The sequence below is a fragment of the Maylandia zebra genome, linkage group LG23 (genome assembly GCF_041146795.1).
Source record: "Maylandia zebra isolate NMK-2024a linkage group LG23, Mzebra_GT3a, whole genome shotgun sequence".
In the NCBI taxonomy this organism is placed as follows: Eukaryota; Metazoa; Chordata; class Actinopteri; order Cichliformes; family Cichlidae; genus Maylandia; species Maylandia zebra.
Window position 1 is genome coordinate 13,256,790 of NC_135188.1, and position 19,856 is coordinate 13,276,645.

At 40.8% G+C, this 19,856-nt stretch overlaps 1 protein-coding gene across 4 annotated transcripts in view; it reads right to left on the reverse strand.

Annotated features, from left to right (window-relative positions):
* The window catches only part of gabrg3 (gamma-aminobutyric acid type A receptor subunit gamma3), a 91,132-nt gene that overhangs the window by 45,976 nt on the left and 25,300 nt on the right, over positions 1-19,856 (reverse strand). For 2 of the 4 annotated variants that reach the window (XM_076880346.1, XM_076880347.1), the window contains exon 3: positions 8,829-8,896. In XM_076880346.1, the coding sequence (XP_076736461.1) occupies positions 8,829-8,896 (68 nt within the window). Of the gene's footprint in view, positions 1-8,828; positions 8,897-13,259; positions 13,538-13,563; positions 13,653-19,856 lie in introns of those variants that run through there. The other 2 variants (XM_004552806.2, XM_004552805.3) reach the window with 2 other exon arrangements.

A 19,856-nucleotide genomic window follows, 5' to 3' on the forward strand; every position in this document is an offset into this window, starting at 1 on the left:
ATACAGTACTCTGAAAAGCATTAACCTTCCCTCTAATTTCTCATTAAACAGATTTTAATATTAGACAAAGATAACCCGAGTGAATACAAAATCTCTTTTTTAAAATCAGTTATTTTATTAAGGAAAAGTGGGTTATCCAAGCCTGCCTACTCGTCTGTGAAAAAAAGAAACATGCACGTGTTGTGCAACCCTTGGCAGCAAGAACTGCAATCAAGTATTTGTGATATCTAGCAACAAGTCTTTCACATGCAGGAATTTTGCCTTTGCAGAATTGTTTTAATTCGGCTACACTGGAGGTTTTTTTTAGCATGACCATGTCACGTCGGTGTGTGGAGAGAGAGAAGAGGGGACCCAAATGCAGGATTCGCAGGCTGATTGAGGATGTGGACGGTGTTTATTATGAAGACAGAATGAACAGAACATGACAGATTGCACTAAACTGAATGACTGGACTGGACTGGAAACACACGGGGAACCAACACTGATGAGACAAGGAACTAAGAGAAACCGAGGGCTTAAATACACTGGATGACGAGAATGATTAGAAACGGGTAAGAACACAGCTGAACTAAATCGAACTAATGAGACAATGGAAGTAGAACTTGGCGTAATGCACACAGACAAAAGGCTAACACAACAAAACAGGAAACATGCATGTAAACTAAATACTGACAAAAGTCCAAACAGAAAACACTGACAGAACAGCCTGTTTAAGGTCACGCCAAAGTATCTCAGTCTGATTTAAATCCAGGCTACTTCACAACCTTCATTCGTTTTTTGTTTTGCTTTTCTTTTTAGGACCTTTTCCTTCACTATTTTCTGGTAGAGAGGGGAATTCTGATGTTCCTTTTCCTGCTGCCGTTACTTGTATGATATGACGGGACTCAAACCTTCCAGAAACTTCAGCTTTTTTCTCATCAGGTCACAGAAGATTTTCCAAAGATCTGTTATTCAGTTTCTTTAGATTGCGGGACGACATGTTGCTTTTTGAGATCTTTTAGCCTACTTCACTTTGTCAGGCAACCTCCGTTTAAGTGATTTTTTTTCCTTTATTCGACAGGTCAGGCAGTAATCAGGTCTGGGTTAATCACAGTTAATTCATGATTTAACAAGAGTGAGCAATTATTTTTCCACACAGTTTCCCCCCTAATTAATTAAATGATTTAAAAACTACATTTTGTATTAATATTTGTTTTCTTTGTCTAATATCAAAATTTGTTTAATCTGAAACATTTAATTTGATAAATATGCAAAAAAAACCAAACAAAATTTAAAATTAGGAAGCAGGCAATAATTAACTTTTTCACAGGAGTGAATATATATAAACTCATTTCCAGCACCTTTGTTTAGCCATTACATTCAGCTTTTAATAATAGCCGGAATACATACAAAAAATGAATAATGATAATAAAAATGTAATAACTTTTAATTTCTCTTCAGATTTTGGTCGAATCTGAATACTCTGTCTTTAAAGTGGACGTGGAATTTTTAGTCCTTATCTCCTGACACAGTCGTGCATGTTTGAAGAGTCTGTTCTTTAGTTATTACAAGTCACTTTTTAAATGAAGTTGTTCAAAGTGGAACTTCATTGTGTTTGCAAGACAGGGTGAACTTTTGGTACTGTAATTAAATCTTACATGTAGAAGTCCTTGTCCTGTCCTCACTTTTTCATAGCAGCTGGGACATGACATGTAATATATTGTCTTTTGTGGACTCGCTTCCTTCTGACAGGTTTAGAAGACAGGCAATTTATCAGGTATACTATTTCCTCAGGAGATTCAATAAACAGCCTACAAAAAGCTGTTTTTACCAGCAACATGAACAAGCTTTTAGTAAGCACACTATTAATCAATGTTAGACAAACATTTAAGTGTTTTCTGTAAAGATGAAAGTTTTTTATCTGTTCTCAGATAAAACTTTAGTGTGAAAATAATGCCACACATTTCACCTGTATTCAGTGTTAACTCATGATGTTCAAGATGATGACAATACCTGATATCTTAGCATTTATGCCAATTAGCATTAAGCATAAAGTCTTTCCAAAATAGAAATACATTGATCAAATTTAGGGATTGTTGTAAGATAAATAATCTTCAAAGACAGTTTTTCAAATTGACCAAATTGACCTCTTGTAAAATTCTGGTTGACTAATTTCTCATAGACTTCATTTTAAGAATAAAAATAAGCGTTAACTGGAAAAATAATAATAAAGTTCAAATCTATACAACTTGGACAATGTCTTTTAATCTGTGCTTGCTGGATTCATGCGTGAAGAAATAAAATTGTGCTGCTTGCTTTGACAGGAGTGACTTTGGTTGGCAAACCTCTGAACGCAGATACAGATACGCACAAACTATGCTTGAATGGAAGAACGTTAGCATCTCGGTATGAATGTTTGAGATTCAGAATGAAGGGTTTCATTTTGTCTCCGGCAGTACTTCGACTTCACGAGTTCTACGTAGGCGCTGCCAGCTTTTCGTCACAGGACTAGGCATAATGTATAAGGGAACAAATGAACACTAATCGGGCCATTGTTAAAAATGTCACCACAGGTGTGCAGAAAAGTCTTTGACATGTGAAAACGGTCTGCTGAGTTTCTTCAGAAAGGAATTAATCACCACCTGTCTCTTGGAGAAGTCATGGCACCCTGAAATAAACGTTGCATTGTAATTAGAACCAATACAAGTATGACAACTGATGTGACCACATGAACTGCTCTGTGACTATACGATTTACAATACTGTAAGCTGGTTGCACAGCAGAGACGGTGCTTTACAGCCTATAGAGCACTTTATAAGCAGTAAAGCTGATTCAAGGACAAATTACATATTTACAAATTAAATACTTATTTGATCCCTTGCTAAATTTGTGCATTTGCTCACTTACAAAGAATCCAAAGATCCAAAAATAAAAATTGAGAAATTTTATGCAACTTTTGCATGTCATTGAGTTGAGAGAAAGTATTTGATCTCCGACAACCCAGTCAGAATTCTGGCTCTCAATCAGTCAATTAATTATAGATGCTCCTGATCATTTCATTATCTGCATGTACGACACCTGTCCATAGAATCAATTTCTTCCATTCAAACTTCTCCACCACTTGGAAAAAGCCCAAAGACTGCCTCACATCAGGAACAAGATTGCAGGCCTGCACATGGGCTACAAGACCATCTGCAAGAAGACTGACAAGAAGGTGATAACTGTTGGTCATTTTATATTTCTCCTATTTCCAAATAATGTAACCATCAGTTACCTTCGGTCTGCAACTCCGTCAAAGATCTTGCCTCTTTGGGTGAAGATAAAAGGCAGTTGATCAGCCCAACACTACACAGCAGTTGAGACTGCAGTCACCAAAAACATCGCTGGTAACAAAGTATGCTGTAATTGAGTGAAATGCTGCAGTGCAAAAGAAGGCGCAAAAGAAAATGAGCGCACCGCACAGCTTTGTATTCAAGCTGTTTGGCGTCAACTTGACCCACTGTGTTGGGAGGAAATGGAAACATTAGGTTTGGGGCTGTTGTGTTTGATAAGGAAACAGGGCGTCTTCACTGCATTGGGGAGACCAATGGACAGGGCCATGTACTGGAAAATCTTGGACGAGAACCTCCTTCACTCAGCCAGAAGACTGAAAATTGGTTGTGGATAGATTTGCCATCATCACAATCACACAAAACATACCACCAAATTTATAAAGGAGTGGCTAAAGAAGAAGTAAATTAAGGTCATGGAGTTGCCTAGCAAGTCTCCAGACCTCAGTTGCCAAGCGGAAGCCAAGAAACTTGAATGATTTAGAGAGTTTCTGTAAAGGGGAGTGAGCCAAATTCTCTCCCAAGATGTATGCAACCCTGGTGACCAACTACAAGAAAAGGCTTACCAACAGGAGTTTCTCCACTAGGTAATAAATCATATTTTGTTTCAGAATCAAATATTTATTTGTAAATGAATTTTTAAGTTTTATGAAATACATTTTTCTGGATTTGTGGTTGACATTCTTTCTCTCGCCAATAAAATGAAAAAACCATAAACTTTAGAAACTGTTCATTTCTTTGTTAGTTAAGCATACTCACAAATTAAGCACAGGGTCAAAAGATATTTCTCCCACTGTCTCAAATATCCCAAATATAAACTTCAAGGCTTGCTTTTCATTTACTGAAGTCAGAACATCAAAGCAACAGTGAAACATTCAGCATGACAAAATGGATCAATACAGGAACAAGTAAGCATGTCACAATGATTCTCCTCTGACAGGAGGATTTGGTTTGTATCTGAACACAAGCAGATCTAATTTATTTCCTGCTTTTCTTCTGGGTCACACAGGTCTGTGCAAGCACTGCACTTTCCTCTTCCAGACACTGTGACAAAAAGTAGCTTTCAGTTTGCACCAACAGCAAAGCTCGAGAGCTGTATCAGGTTTGAGGAAAACGCTGATGTCTGCAGCTACAACGAAATCTTTTTTTCTTTCCTCTTTTTTTTTTTTGTGAAATAAAGTGACTAAAAGCGTCTGTACATTCATCATCTGTGACAAAGTCACTCAAGTGGCAACAGTGATGACAAGGTTAAAGCCCGCGGCTAACCCATGGTGCAACCACAGAGGTGTTTTTGCCTAATTTTGCTGATTAGACTTTGGAAAAACTGTGTGTGGGTGTGTGAAGACTGTTGAACTGACAGCCAGCAGAAAAGTTGATAATGGATGGGTGGAACAGCTTACACATGTATGTTACACATGAGATGGTTTAACCACCCAGAATAACTAAAGACACGTGCTTGTTTTAGAAAACTGAAGCGAGCTAACACTAGCATTTAGCTTTGAGTACATCTGGGCCTGGTTTAGGCTATAGCCGAGACAATACTGGATATGGTTCTATCACAGTAGTTTCATAAACATAGTATTTAGTCTTTCCCAAGCAGGTTTGTCATGGCCACAATTTGCTGCAGGATTTCATCCATCAGCAGCAGTGCATAGCTGGTGGCATGGTGTGTTGGTCCCGGGTTTAACCTCTTCCTGCTGGCATGTAGCAGAGTGTTGTAGTTTTTGTAGAGGACCAAAATATGGAGATGGAGAAGTCCATCCTGTCACTGCTTCAACTCCTCTCCACTTTCACCTTCAGATGAGTCAGAGTTGGATTCTAGATGGTCTGTTTCTACCACTGAGGCCTCCTCCATGTCAGCTTCAGTCCTCAGAGGAGGATGAGGCATCACCTTCACAAATATTTTGCACAAGCATTTCCAGAGCCTCCTGTGTGCTGCAAAGTCTTGCAATCTCCAAACTGACAGCTCTTGCACTACTGACCATACTTTAAGCATGGGTGCAGTGCAAAACACTGTCAAATTTTGTTTTGGTTCTTGCTGCTAAGAGATCTTTAAAGCTCTGACAGGTTACTGATCATTTACTGTTATTGAATTATTTTATAAACCCGAGCGTCACCTTCTAAGAGAAAAAACTTGAAGGTGAACATCTCTCTCTCTCTCTCTCTCTCTCTCTCTCTCTCTCTCACACTCTCACACTCTCACACACACACACACACACACACACACACACACATTTTAGTAGCAAGGCACTCTTGCAGAAAATAGAAAAAGTGTGAAATGTGCATGCTTTGAACGGTAAAAGGTGGAAAAAATAAAAATTAAAAATTGAAGGCAAGTAGTCCAAAATAAAATCTGAACATAAAGGAACGCATTAGTTAATGTCAAAATAAATGTGGGATCATGATTGATAATTTTCAATGGGGCATTTTTGGGCTTTAGGATAAAATTTGGCCGTTTTTGCATAGCTTAGCTATTTTAAGCTAATTTAAGGAACTGAGGCAACAATTCTAAAATGAAAAACAAAAAACAAATCACCTGGAAAAAATTATCTATATTTATTCAGCACAACCAAAACAGCATGAAAACAAAAAAAGAAAATGGAGTGGCACAAAATGTCCCCAGGCTCATCTGAGGTGTAACGGAACTAACCGTGCTCGTAAAGAAGACCATATTTATCTCCATCCATCCATCCATTCACTTCCGCTTATCCTTTTCAGGGTCGCGGGGGGGCGCTGGAGCCTATCCCAGCTGTCATAGGGCGAGAGGCGGGGTACACCCTGGACAGGTCGCCAGTCTGTCGCAAGGCTAACACACAGGGACAAACAACCATTCGCACTCACATTCATTTGCACATTCACACCTAGTGACAATTTGGGTTATCCAATTAACCTATCCCCACAAACTGCATGTCTTTGGACGGTGGGAGGAAGCCGGAGTACCCGGAGGGAACCCACGCAGACACGGGGAGAACATGCAAACTCCACACAGAAAGACCCCGGCCTGATGTTAGAATTGAACTCAGGACCTTCTTGCTGTGCGGCAACAGTGCTAACCACCGTGCCACCGTGCTGCCCTACCCTATTTATCTACTGGGTTATATTCCTTGTCCCTTCTTTATTAATGAAATAAATCAATATTTATTTACATTTAACAAGAGAGCAAAGAGTAGTTTGTGTGAAATAAGTCAGAGATAGACAAAGCTCATGAAAATACATAAAAAGGAGACTGATTGTTAAAGCACTTAATACAACATTAAAAGGGGGAAAGTTAATAAAAAAGGAAGTGATGTGGTTGTGAAGCAGTAAATAAAATGCTGATTGATTGACATATTTTGCTGTATTAAATATTAGCCTATAGCTGGCAACCCGTAGTGTTGGCATCAAATAGCAAACTTTGATGACTGTTTAGGCAGCAAAAGATCGATAATTTGCTTTTCTGCAATCTCATATATGCCAATGCGTTCAAGCAATTGGCTGAATCAGTGTATAAAGAAATTGATAGATTATGTGTTAATCATATCATGTTATCAAAAATGAGAGATTTGGATGGATTTATTGATTGGCACGTGCTGACTGCATTCCTTTTACAATCAGGACTGGAGAGCAGCAGACTGCTGAAACACCAAAGGAGGAGGAAATATGGCGAAGAGGTGAGCCTCCAAAAGACTAAATAGAGGTAACACATTTTTTAAAGGGGCCATTATGGCACAATGGAAGCAGAAGCTCTGAGACCAGGGCTGTGAAAGTTTACAAACCACATAAAATCTCTTGCATGAATGCTTTGTGAGCATCACAATTTAAATAATTTTTTCCTCAAGGTTTTGCTAATGCTGCTTAAAGAACAGTAACAAAGATGAAGAACTAAAATTCCTTATTTCAGTGTCAATCTGTGAACAGACAGCCTAACACACCTGACTAAACCAGTAACAGCAGTAATAGTATGTCATACTGGCATTAGAAAAAAACTACAGTAATTAACCAAACGATGGATTTTATGATGAAGCATTGCAGGCCTTACCTTTGTCCTCACTTACTTCTCTTATTTTACAGACTTAATGCCACACAAACAGAAATGATCCTGTTTTTTGTTTGGCTCAGCAGTTCTTCCTTTTTGGACTAAGCAACTCACATCCCTCAGCTTATCAGACCATCAGTCCTCTCTCTATCTTCTTCAGAAGCCCCTCCCTCATTCTTCACATACACTCTAAGTGTGTTAAAAGTGCCCATCTCTCACCTCTCTTAACAATTTGTATGCTTTCCTCCTCTTCCTACATCCAAACTGATCTCATCCCTCTGATTTGACAGCATTTAAGCCTCTCATGCTGCAGGCTCCTCAGCCTTTGGGAGATGAGGTTTTATTTATTTATTTCATTTTCATTTTTCTGTGCTGATTTCTTGTGATATTTGTATGTTGTCCTTGTACTTTTTCTTTCTTTTCTTCTTTTATATTGAGGATTGGAGGAAACATAAAAGATAACGAGCAAGGCTATGCTTTAAGCAGAATTATGCTGCGCATAATACATGCAGAAATGTAAGGAGAGAATTTAAACTATAAGAAGTGTTACATTTATTTATGCAAGTTTTGGAATAAATGTCAGATTAAATTTTAAAGCCAACATGTTAAAATAAAATATAACCCTTATACTGCACAACAGAGGGGGGGAAAAGTGCTAAATACGGCACTAAATGCTAAAATACTATTATATACTGATTAGATATGTTTGTACATTAAAATCATCAAAGTGGAAAGTTACATATATTCATATGTCGCTGCTTGAAAAGATAACAGTTAGTAAATAACTGTTAAGTAAGTAACTGCTAAATAATAAGTTATGGAAACAGATTTGACAGATAAATGAAGTGGTGATGCTTTAAGATGAAAGATAAAGATGTTGTTCTGCATTTGTTTTGGTACCAGCAGGAGAATTAGACCTATTACGCTCATTTCCCGAGCGCACCGCACAGCTTTGTATGAGCACAGCTCAAAATAATCCTCATTTACTTTATCAGGGACTCGGTCTCTGAAACAAGCTGTCTCCCTTTAAGGTAGCGTTTATCTGATTGGCTGTCCCCTGCAAACCAGCAGGTGACTGGAGCTTATGTACTCGCAGCACTGCCATGCCCTGAGATGACCATATTAGGAATATCCACTCTCTATTATGCCCGACAGATCCATTAGGAGAAAAAAAACAAACTCTCGGAGATAAATATTAATATCATTCAAAATTCATAATGAATTTTGGCCATGCTGTATAAGCTGTTCCAGTGAAATTATCTTATAAATGGTGAGTACCAAAAACAGGTAAACATATTTGTGTTAGGATGGACCTAAAATATCTTTATCTGCACACAGACAGGTAAACTGTTCTGAATTAGTTCAAGTGTCAGTCGCTGACATCCAAAAGTTTGAATCAGCTGCTGCTGCTGAGACACTCTCACCTTTCAACCTGTGTTGTATTCCTCATAAACCCACATGTACATATAATTTCATGTAGATTAATGGAGAAAGGTCTGACTTACCATATTTATTGAAGAAACTGGCCCGATACTGTTCACGTATATATCAACGTCAATGACAGTTGGTTTAACTGCAGGGGAAACAGAAGAAAAAGGGTAAAGAAAATCAGTGCTGATTGAGACATTTAAAAACCATACCTGCCTCTTTGTAAATCAAAGAGAAGCAGAGCGAAGATGCATTAATGAAAATTTACTGTTCAGAATTATTTAAAGAATGAGCAGCTGCTGAGAGAAGCAACCCTCTGGAAGTTCTGGTTGTTAAAAATCTTTAATGCAGCAATTATGCTGCGTTTTCACCAACGGGCCACAGACTGCACCACAGTGCAGCGCAGAATTACACTTTAATTTCAGACAAAGACAACTCCATGTAGAATATCAGAGGAAAATCAGAAGTAGTCCACTGGGTCTTGGTCCCACTTTTCCCTGCAGGTTTTCACCCTCGCCAGCTAATCGTGAGCTGAATTACACCCGAGACACCAGCTAAATGCAATTAAGTGATAAACCATTGGAGCCTCCATCTCTGACTGGACCAGTGGATGTGGACTGATGTTTCTATATCATATGAAGGTAGTAAATGACAAAACAAATTAAAAATGCCAAAATCTGACATGAGGTCATCAGCACAGGTAGCAAGAAGCTAACAGAGCAAAACGGTTAGTTTGTAAGCTACTAATCTAATCACAGCATAATATAATTATTTAACCACAGACTTGAGGAGACACGTCACACAGTTTTACCTTCACAATATTCCTGAACACAGTTTGTTGCTATTTATATACCAGTGACCTACTTAGATTGACTCGACACGGTTCACCACAGTTTTCAGGTTTTTCCATTAGGTACCTGGTACCAGGTACTTTTTTAGTTCCAAGCGATCCGAACAGGTACTAAAATGTGGCGTTGTCAGACTGCATGCCACCGATTGGCTGGTCAGTAGCATCTCTTAATGAGTCATGAGAGTGTCTCCTTCATGAAAATCAAAACCGCCATTTTTGAAACCCGGCAATGGGAAAAATGGCTTCAAAAAATAGTAGGTACTAATGGAAAATAGGCTTAAAAGACTTGTGTTTGTGTGACTGTGGTGACCTTAATTCACAGGTAACATAAAATGTTTCTCAACTTAAGGAAATCATTAATATAATATTATATAATATGATTAATATTACACATGATGAGGGTTATCTATGTAACCACAGCATGTCAGTGACTGTGGCCTGCAAAGAGTATACACTATATGTAAACAAAGCTTAAAACATCCGCCCACTGTGCAAAGAGATGTTGGATTAATGACAGAAATTATTTCAATGTCAAACTTAGGCTCATTTTAGATGGCACTTTTATACTGCTTCTAGGGGCTCTGTAGTCCCATGTTTCCAGAGGGTGGAGGACCTGTTCCCCACCCCCTGGAAACATGGGAAACAGTTATGTGTAAAGGAATGCAGAGTGATGGTCCATAATCAGTGGATGGTTGGTGCGGGCTCTTGATGCTAAAACAAAAGTGAGCAGCTGCACGGTGAATTTGGAGCAGAAATGTCCCCAGCTTCTCACAGGAAGTTTGCACAATGGCTATATCAACAAAGACTATCTAGCAGATTGTGCAAGTGTTTGTGTATGAACTGGACTAACTCTCATACTTTTTGTCGCAACTTCTCTCAGTCTAGCTACTGATCACAACCACAATCTTCATTCATTCTTCACAATAAAACAGGATAACTGTAAAAAATGAACCATATATAATGCAAATGTTCTTTTAAACTTATTTCAACACATTTTAATAAATTACAGTTTGACCTGGTTAAAAACAAATAAGTTGATTAATTTAAATGAATAAACCACAAAATACCCAGTCCAAAGTTCAAATGTTGAACATCATATTGACCTCCAAGTTGGGTCATGCTTGGACGTCCAATTTGTGGACCTAGTTTGGACATTGTATAGATGTCCAGAATTGGTCATGGACTGATGAACCCAATGCACGTCTATCCCACGTCCAGTGTTCAGTGGGTGGTGTTTGTATTTGCTTCTTGTTTTCCAAAATTTACATCCAGTCTAATATTTGATTGATCTATGGATCCACCAAGCCACCTAGAAGGGCTCGTATTAGGTGATATGTATACAGCAACTGATAACTTACTAAATACATGCTAGGCTTTCAAATAAGATGAGATTGGCTGCATCTGTACAATCTGGTAATTATGGCTGTAACACACTGAGCCAACAATTTTCACACCAGGAAGTTGCCTCAGTCTTCATTTTTTTGCAACCACCATCAATATACATCGATACACACATTCCAAACACAACAACTTAAAGGACTTCCTTTCTTCAGAATCAGAATCAGAATCAGAATCAGAATGGGTTTATTGCCAGATGTTGAGGTTTACAACATTAGGAAATTGCTGCGGTGCTTCAGTGCAGACAATAAGAATTAAAGTGCTATGTAGAAAGAAAGATATGTGCATGAGATATACATGAGATATATACATGAGAATAAGAATTATGAGTGCTACGTAGAAAGATATATACATGAGTGCAGGTGGTGATCAGTGCCAGACATGAAATGATGCAGTGACACAGCGTAGGGTCATGTGTTAGTGGCGGGGACAGTCATGTGGTTATTGTTCATGTGTCCAACAGCAGAGGGGAAGAAACTGTTCTTGTGGCGAGAGGTTCTGGTGCGAATGGACCGGAGCCTCCTGCCTGAGGGGAGCAGGTCAAACAGACTGTGTCCAGGGTGAGAAGGGTCAGCTGAGATCCGGGCTGCACGCCGCAGTGTCCTGGAGGTGTACAGGTCCTGCAGAGATGGGAGTCTGCAGCCAATCACCTTCTCAGCAGAGCGCACAACACGCTGCAGTCTCTGTTTGTCCCTGATAGTGGCTCCAGCGTACCACACGGTGATGGAGGAGGTGAGGATGGACTCGATGATTGCAGTGTAGAATTGCATCATCGTCCGTGTTGGCAGGTTGAATTTCTTCAGCTGCCTCAGGAAGTACATCCTCTGCTGGGCTTTCTTGATGACGGAGGTGATGGTGGGCTCCCACTTCAGGTCCTGGGTGATGGTGGTACCCAGGAAGCAGAATGAGTCCACAGAGGTGATGGGGGTGTCAGTCAGGATGATGGGGGGGAGTGGGGCTGTGTGCTTCCTGAAGTCCACAATAATCTCCACTGTCTTCTGGGCATTCAGCACCAGGTTGTTGTGGCTGCACCAGGACACCAGACGTTCAACCTCCCTCCTGTAGGCAGACTCATCCCCGTCAGAGATGAGCCCAATGACGGTGGTGTCATCTGCGAACTTGATTAGCTTGACAGACTGGTGGGTGGAGGTGCAGCAGTTGGTGTACAGGGAGAAGAGCAGAGGAGAAAGAACACAGCCCTGAGGGGAGCCGGTGCTGATGGTCCGGGAGTCCGAGACATTCTTCCCCAGCCTCACGTGCTGCTTCCTGTCCGTCAGGAAGTCAGTGATCCACCGGCAGATGGGATCAGGCACATTCATCTGGGAAAGCTTGCCTCGGAGATGGTCTGGAAGGATGGTGTTGAAGGCAGAGCTGAAGTCCACAAACAGGATCCTGGCGTAGGTTCCTGGGGAGTCCAGATGCTGCAGGATGAAGTGTAGGGCCATGTTGATGGCGTCGTCTACAGACCTGTTGGCTCTATATGCAAACTGCAGGGGGTCCAGGAGGGGGGCCGTGAGGGTCTTGAGATGGGAGAGAACCAGGCGCTCAAATGACTTCATGACCACAGATGTCAGAGCCACGGGTCTGTAGTCATTTAGTCCAGTGATCCTAGGTTTCTTGGGGACAGGGATTATGGTAGAGGACTTGAAGCAGGCAGGCACATGACATGCCTGCAGTGAGGAGTTGAAGATGCCAGAAAACACTGGGGCCAGCTCGTTTGCACAGTGTCTGAGGGTGGCAGGAGACACACCGTCTGGGCCGGGAGCTTTCCGAGCATTCAGATTCTTAAACTGCTTCCTCACATCTGCTTCGTGAATATGAAGAGTTGTGGTCGGAGGAGGTGGTGTGAAATCCTCTTTTGTGTGGGGTGAGGAGGGGGGTGTTGTAGGTGAACAGTTTGAAGGTGGTGATGGCTCTATGGAGGGGGGGAGAGGTGGGGGAATGAGTGTCCAAAGTGCCTCTATTGTTGGGGTCGTTGGAGGTGTGAAGGCTGCCTGATGGCTCGTCAAAACGACAGTAGAAGTCGTTGAGGGTGTTGGCCAAGAGCAAGTCGTCTTTAATTAATTTACACCAGCCTGCCTTATTCATGGAGGGACACCCCTGGCTTTCCCCGCCTCTGCTGCTCTCGGTCATTTCATGGACAGGTGTAAAAGTGTCATTTAAACCTCAAGCTTTAACAGCTAAGTGACAGCTGTGACACACTGCTGCCACGAGTGTTCACATTTGCATAGCAAAGAGCTCTTCCATCATTTTACATTACCTGTCTTTAGAGTCTTCATGTCTCAGCCAATTAAATGCACAGCGAGAATTTTTTACACCTGCCAGTCTCCCTTCCAGCATTCGCTTCACATGCTAACAGATGGCACATGAGAGAACATTTCTGGAGAGCTCCCGCTGAGGCAGCTTTTCAAGGCCACTATATTCATAATGGCACAACACCTGGTGAGCAAACTAAATTGATCTGAGGTAAAATGTAAAAATATCTGGAATATTTGTCCAAAACCTCTCATCATAACTTTTTTTAACACCACCACCACCACATAGGCCAGGCTGCAAGTACTTACACTCCTACAGGTGAAGTGTGTGGAAGCTGTCAGATGATTATGTCAGTGACTGCAACAGGATACGTGCTGGCAGCAGAGCGACCGCCCAGTAATTGGACACAATTAACCCTGATAGTTGGGCAGCAACACACTCGTGCTGCTCGTTTCCTCACCTGTGCTAATCGCTCCTGAACAGCACGCATACATGAGAAACACCGGTCAATTTTCTTTTTCAAAACAAAAAACTCATGAGGTCAGTCTTCAAATAAGGAAGAGTCACACTCTCAGTATTTTATAACAGTCAACAGAGATGGAGACAAGGGTCAAACAAGCAGAAAAACAATGACTTAAAGTGACCCCAAAATTTCCCCTTCTTTTGATTGCACACGTGAGTCATAGTACATCTATCATTATATAAAGGTATACTGCTGTGTAACTGTGCTTTTCTTATGCTTAAATGGATCAGCATGAATCACTGACCTAAAAAGTTCAACAGGAAGTACTGTGATGTCATACTGTGCAATGAAAAGTATGTGGAGGTCGAGGTTTTCAAAGGGCAAGTGAGCATTTTGATTACAAATTAAACCCTCAAATGTCTCGAGCCATTTAGCAACTAAAATGATTGTTATATTTTATAAAAGAATATTGGTTCTCTGTTTGTGCTTCTAATATTTGTAATGTATGAAAGATTCAATACTGTGCTTACTGTCTGACCACTTTTACTCTTCACACAGCCTGAGCTGTCTGAACCATAAATTCCACATTTGGATTCTTCACTTCATCAAACCTGTTGTCACTGATTTCAGTCCAGTTCTTGTGTAACTTGGCATACCACAGCCTTTTTTCGCTGTTTCCCTAAGAATGACTCGTTGACAGCCGATATGTCTTCAGATCAACTGAAGGTCCAAATGCTTCTCTCAGCTCCTGTGTCAGGTCTCTGCTGTTATCTTTCCTATTTCTTAAGTGTAATGATAGTTGCTATTGTTGAAGCTACCCACAGGGGGCGCTCTGTAATCAATGACATATACAGAATAGAAGAAGAAGTTATCGTGGTAGAAAGAATAATAAACAGCTAGCTGAAGCTAGCACCAGGAGCAATTCTTGATGTTTTATTCATAGAGGAATAAGAACATTACATGGTACCAGGAGACGGGTTAAGAAAAAGAAGCAACGCAACAAGATGGATGCAATAAAACCGCCAAGTCCGTTGAAACTGACTGGAAACGTGGACGCAAGTTGGAGGACTTTCAAACAGCAGTTCAAACTGTATATTGCAGCTGTCGGAGTGGATCGACGGGCAGATGAAAGAAAAATAGCCATGCTGCTCACCATCGCCGGCACAGAAGCAATAGAGGTCTTCAACACTTTTGTGTTTGCTCAGCCCGAGGACAAAGATAACTTTGATGAAGTCATGAAGAAATTTGACGAGCACTGTCTGTCAAAGAAAAATGAAACATACGAGAGATACGTCTTTCGCTCACGCTTACAGCATCAGGGTGAGTCATTTGATACTTTTCTCACAGACCTCAAGATCAAAGCTCAGTCCTGCAATTTTGGTGATCTCAGAGACTCTATGATACGAGATCAAATAGTGTTTGGAACTAATGAGAAGAAGCTCCGAGAGAAACTGTTGAGAGAAACAGAACTAACGCTGGAAAGTGCTATAAAGATAAGTCAAGCCAGTGAGCTAGCACGACAACATGTATTGACGTTTAGAGAGCCTGTTCAAGGAGCAGCGCAACAGGAAAATGAGGCAGTGAATGCAGTGTCGATTAAAAGAAAGCCATGGAGTAAATTCAAAAACAATGACAACAAAAACAGAACGTGTGACAATGAAATGTTCACTTGCAAGAGATGTGGAGAGAAACACAGACCAAAACAATGTCCCGCATATGGAAAAAAATGTGCAAAATGTAAAGGACAAAACCATTATGCAAAAATGTGTCTCTCCAAAAACAAGGGACAAAAAGTACACACTGTGCAGGAAGACACAGATGACAGTGATGATCTAAGTGAAACATTTTTCATTAAGATGGTGTCACATGAAGAAGATGTCAATGCACAGTCTTCAAGACATAACACTGGCCAAAGTGTTAGTTCAGTCACAGATGATAAATGGACTGCTCCACTGTTAGTCAATGGGACATTGGTAACATTTAAAATTGACACAGGGGCCAAAGCTAACTTGATCAACGAGAAGGATTTCAAGGCACTGACTGAGAAGCCTAGAAGATTTACAGAGAAAGTCACGCCGCTGAGGGCCTACAATAACCAGCCAATACAAACAAAAGGTGGATGCAGACTTAAAGTGACAGCAAAAGGCAAACAGCATAACATTTTGTTCACCATCGTGCCTGATGGACACGAGTCACTTTTAGGAGATAAAACATCTGAGGATTTGGGACTAGTAAAGAGGATCTATCAGATTAATACTGACACCATGAAAGAAGCCAAACAAGGCAAAAGACAGGAACACCAAGGGCATGAAGGAAGTTCAGACATTATCAGTAAATTTCCTTCAGTCTTCAAAGGACATGGAACATTGCCTTACACCTACAAAATCCAGCTCAAGGATGATGCCGTGCCTGTGGTGCATGCCCCAAGGAGAGTGCCTGCTCCATTACGGACAAGTTTGAAAAAAGAGCTTGAAAGAATGACTCAAATGGGTGTCATTGAACGAGTGGAAGAGCCCACAGACTGGGTGAACTCTATCACTTGTGTCAAGAAAAAGAATACAGGTGCCTTAAGAGTCTGCCTTGATCCCAAAGATCTAAATGAAAATATTAAAAGAGAGCATTATCAGATCCCTAAGAGAGAGGAAATAATGAGTGAAATGGCAGGAGCTAAGTTTTTTAGCAAACTGGATGCATCACATGGATTTTGGCAGCTGAGGCTAGACCCAGAAAGCAGCAGGTACACTACCTTTAACACGCCATTTGGGCGTTACTGTTTCCTGAGGCTCCCATTTGGAATTAAATCAGCACCAGAGATCTTCCACAGGGCAATGGAGTCCCTGATCGAAGGGCTGGAAGGCACCAGAGTCTACATAGATGACCTCGTAGTCTGGGGAAATACAAGGCAACAACATGATGAAAGGCTGGAGAAACTTTTGTGGAGAGTTAACAAGAATGGACTTAAACTGAATAGAGACAAGTGCCTCTGGTGTTTCAGAGATGACCTTCCTGGGAGATAAGGTTACAAGTGAAGGGGTCGAACCTGATCAGTCAAAGGTACAAGCCATATTGGATATGCCAGCACCCACTGACAAAAAAGGTGTCTTGCGAGCAATGGGGATGATCAACTTTCTGGGTAAGTTCATTCCTAATCTTACCTCCAAGACAGCATGCCTAAGGGAGCTGCTACAGCACAACACAGTGTTCGAGTGGACGGCCCGGCATGAGAAAGAGTGGAAAAAATTGAAGGAAACTGTAACTACAGAGCCGGTCTTGACATTCTTTGATCCATCAAAGCCAACAAAAATTTCAACAGATGCCTCAAAAGATGGCTTGGGAGCAGTTCTGCTCCAAAGGAACAAAGACAAGTGGCAACCTGTAGCATATGCGTCCAGATCTATGACAGAAACTGAACAACGCTATGCTCAAATTGAAAAAGAGACTTTGGGCTTAGTGTTTGGGTGTGGAAAATTTCACAGCTATGTATATGGATTACCAACCTTTACAGCAGAGACTGATCACAAACCTCTCATCTCGATCAGAAAAAAGAACCTCAACGACATGTCACCCAGAATTCAGCGCATGATGATGGTGTTGCAGCGCTATGATTTTGAGCTGATCTACACGCCTGGGAAATATATCGTACTTGCGGATGCTTTATCCCGAGCGCCAGCACCAAGTGGTGACAGGTTAGTCAGCGCTACAGCCGAGGAGGCTGAAACACATGTAAACATGGTAACTGCCTCACTCCCAGCATCAGATGTCATGTTGCAGCAAATTGTGCAGGAGACGACAAAAGATCCAGTGCTGCAGAAAGTATCCCACCTTATACAGAATGGGTGGTCAAAAGGAGTCTGTCCAGGGTTCTACTCTGTGCGAGCTGATTTATGCATGGCTAATGGGCTGGTGCTGAGACAAAACCAGATTGTCATACCGCAATCCATGCGGAAAGACATGCTTCAGCGTATCCATGAAGGACATCTTGGAGTGGAGAAATGTAAAAGGAGAGCGAGAGAAGCAGTTTACTGGCCAGGCATCAACAGGGATATTGAAGAGATGATACAGAAATGTGAAACATGTCTCAAACATCACTACAAACAAACAAAAGAGCCAATGCTGGCAGCAGACCTACCCACTGCACCATGGCAAAAGGTAGGCACGGATTTATTTCATCTGGATGGCAAGGACTATGTTTTGGTGATTGACTACTATTCTAATTATCCAGAAGTGGCACAGCTTTCCAGTACATCAGCACAGTCAGTCATCACACACATGAAGGGCTTTTTTGCCAGACATGGAATTCCACAGTGTGTCATCAGTGACAATGGTCCACAATATGACTGTAGAGAATTTAGTGACTTTGCAAAACAATATGGATTTCAACATATCACCTCTAGTCCCTTGTATCCCCAAGCGAATGGACAGGCAGAAAAAGGAGTCCAAATAGTAAAGAGATTGTTCAAAAAAGCAAGAGACAGTAAGACCGACCCTTACCTGGCTCTGCTAAGCTACAGAGCTTCATCCCTGGAGTGTGGGGCATCACCTGCTGAGCTACTCATGCATCGCAAGCTCCGCACCACACTTCCACACATTTCCAAGGAAAATGACAATGCACATGACAACAAGCTGACCGACAAAAGAATGAAACTCAAGCACAGACAGAAAGGGAACTATGACAAAACTGCAAGGCGTCTGGAACCGCTTCAGGAAAGAGATGTTGTGAGGATTGCAGGTCCAGATTTCTGGGACAAAAAAGCAACAGTTCTCAGCGAAGTAGGGCCCAGATCGTTTGCTGTTCAGACAGAGAATGGACAAGTGTTAAGAAGAAACCGGAGAAGTCTGTTAAAGACACAGGATGTTAAACATCAGGACACAGAGACTGGAACTGAACAACGAGGTGCTAACCCTGTTGAGCACCACAGTGAGCCTCCTTCAACTTCCCCAATGTCTGAGATACTGAGAAGGTCTACCAGACCTAAGAAACCTACAGAGAGGCTCATAGAACAAGTGTGAACTGTTGTGGTAAAGAATTGTTAAAAAATAATAATAATAAATCACAAGTAAACAACGGATAATAATTCATTTAGAATAGTAATTGTTCACACTTAATTGATACCTGCTGAGTTATGTGTTATTGACTGTTCAAGCTGTCAAAGGTGAAGAGTTCTAATGTGCTTGAGGGCTGTATGGGATTCATTTGGTTCATTCTGGAAGATGTAAGGTATACATTTGGATTTATTTTGTTTGACTTGTGCTACAATTTTTGGTTATAAAAAAAAAAAAAAAGAATACTACTGAATGTAGCTTGTTGCACAATTTATAACATGTTGAATGTTAGACAAGAATGTTCAGATGTTACCGAGTAACAGTTCTCTTTGGAATTGTGCTTATTATAACACCAACCTGTTTGGAAAGGGGATGTAATGATAGTTGCTATTGTTGAAGCTACCCACAGGGGGCGCTCTGGAATCAATAAGATATACAGAGTAGAAGAAGAAGTTATTGTGGTAGAAAGAATAATAAACAGCTAGCTGAAGCTAGCACCAGGAGCAATTCTTGATGTTTTATTCATAGAGGAATAAGAACATTACATTAAGGACATGACTTTCAGATACTGTTCATCTGCTTTAGATAATTTTTTAGGCCTGCTACTTCTGCTTTTGTCCTCTACTTGTCCAGTTCCTTTATTTATTTTTAAAGGACACGCTGCACACCATGCTGAGACAGGCCAAGTTTTGAGCTAATAGCTCTTTGAGAATCACCTTGTTAGTCCAAAAAAACCTGTCGAGCTGCATTATCTTTGGCATTTTTCAATGATTCAGCTAAAGAAATTAGAAAACTATTTTTTGTGACATACTGCTTGTAACAAAGTCCCTAAAGGTACATTTTTAGAATTGGTTCATACTTGTTTGTTATGTTATGTGGGATTAACAGTGTTTCATTCCTTTTAGGCGCCTTTTTTATGCTTGAATGATTCATAGATCAGTGTAAAATGGGTTAACAAAAATAAAAAAAATAAAAGAAGAAAACATAAAAATCAAGACAATCAGCTACATAATAAAAAGGACACATTATACACAAAAATGAAAAAGAACATGTACCAGAGTTTTTGCAGAATTACAAATACAACCCTCTGAAATG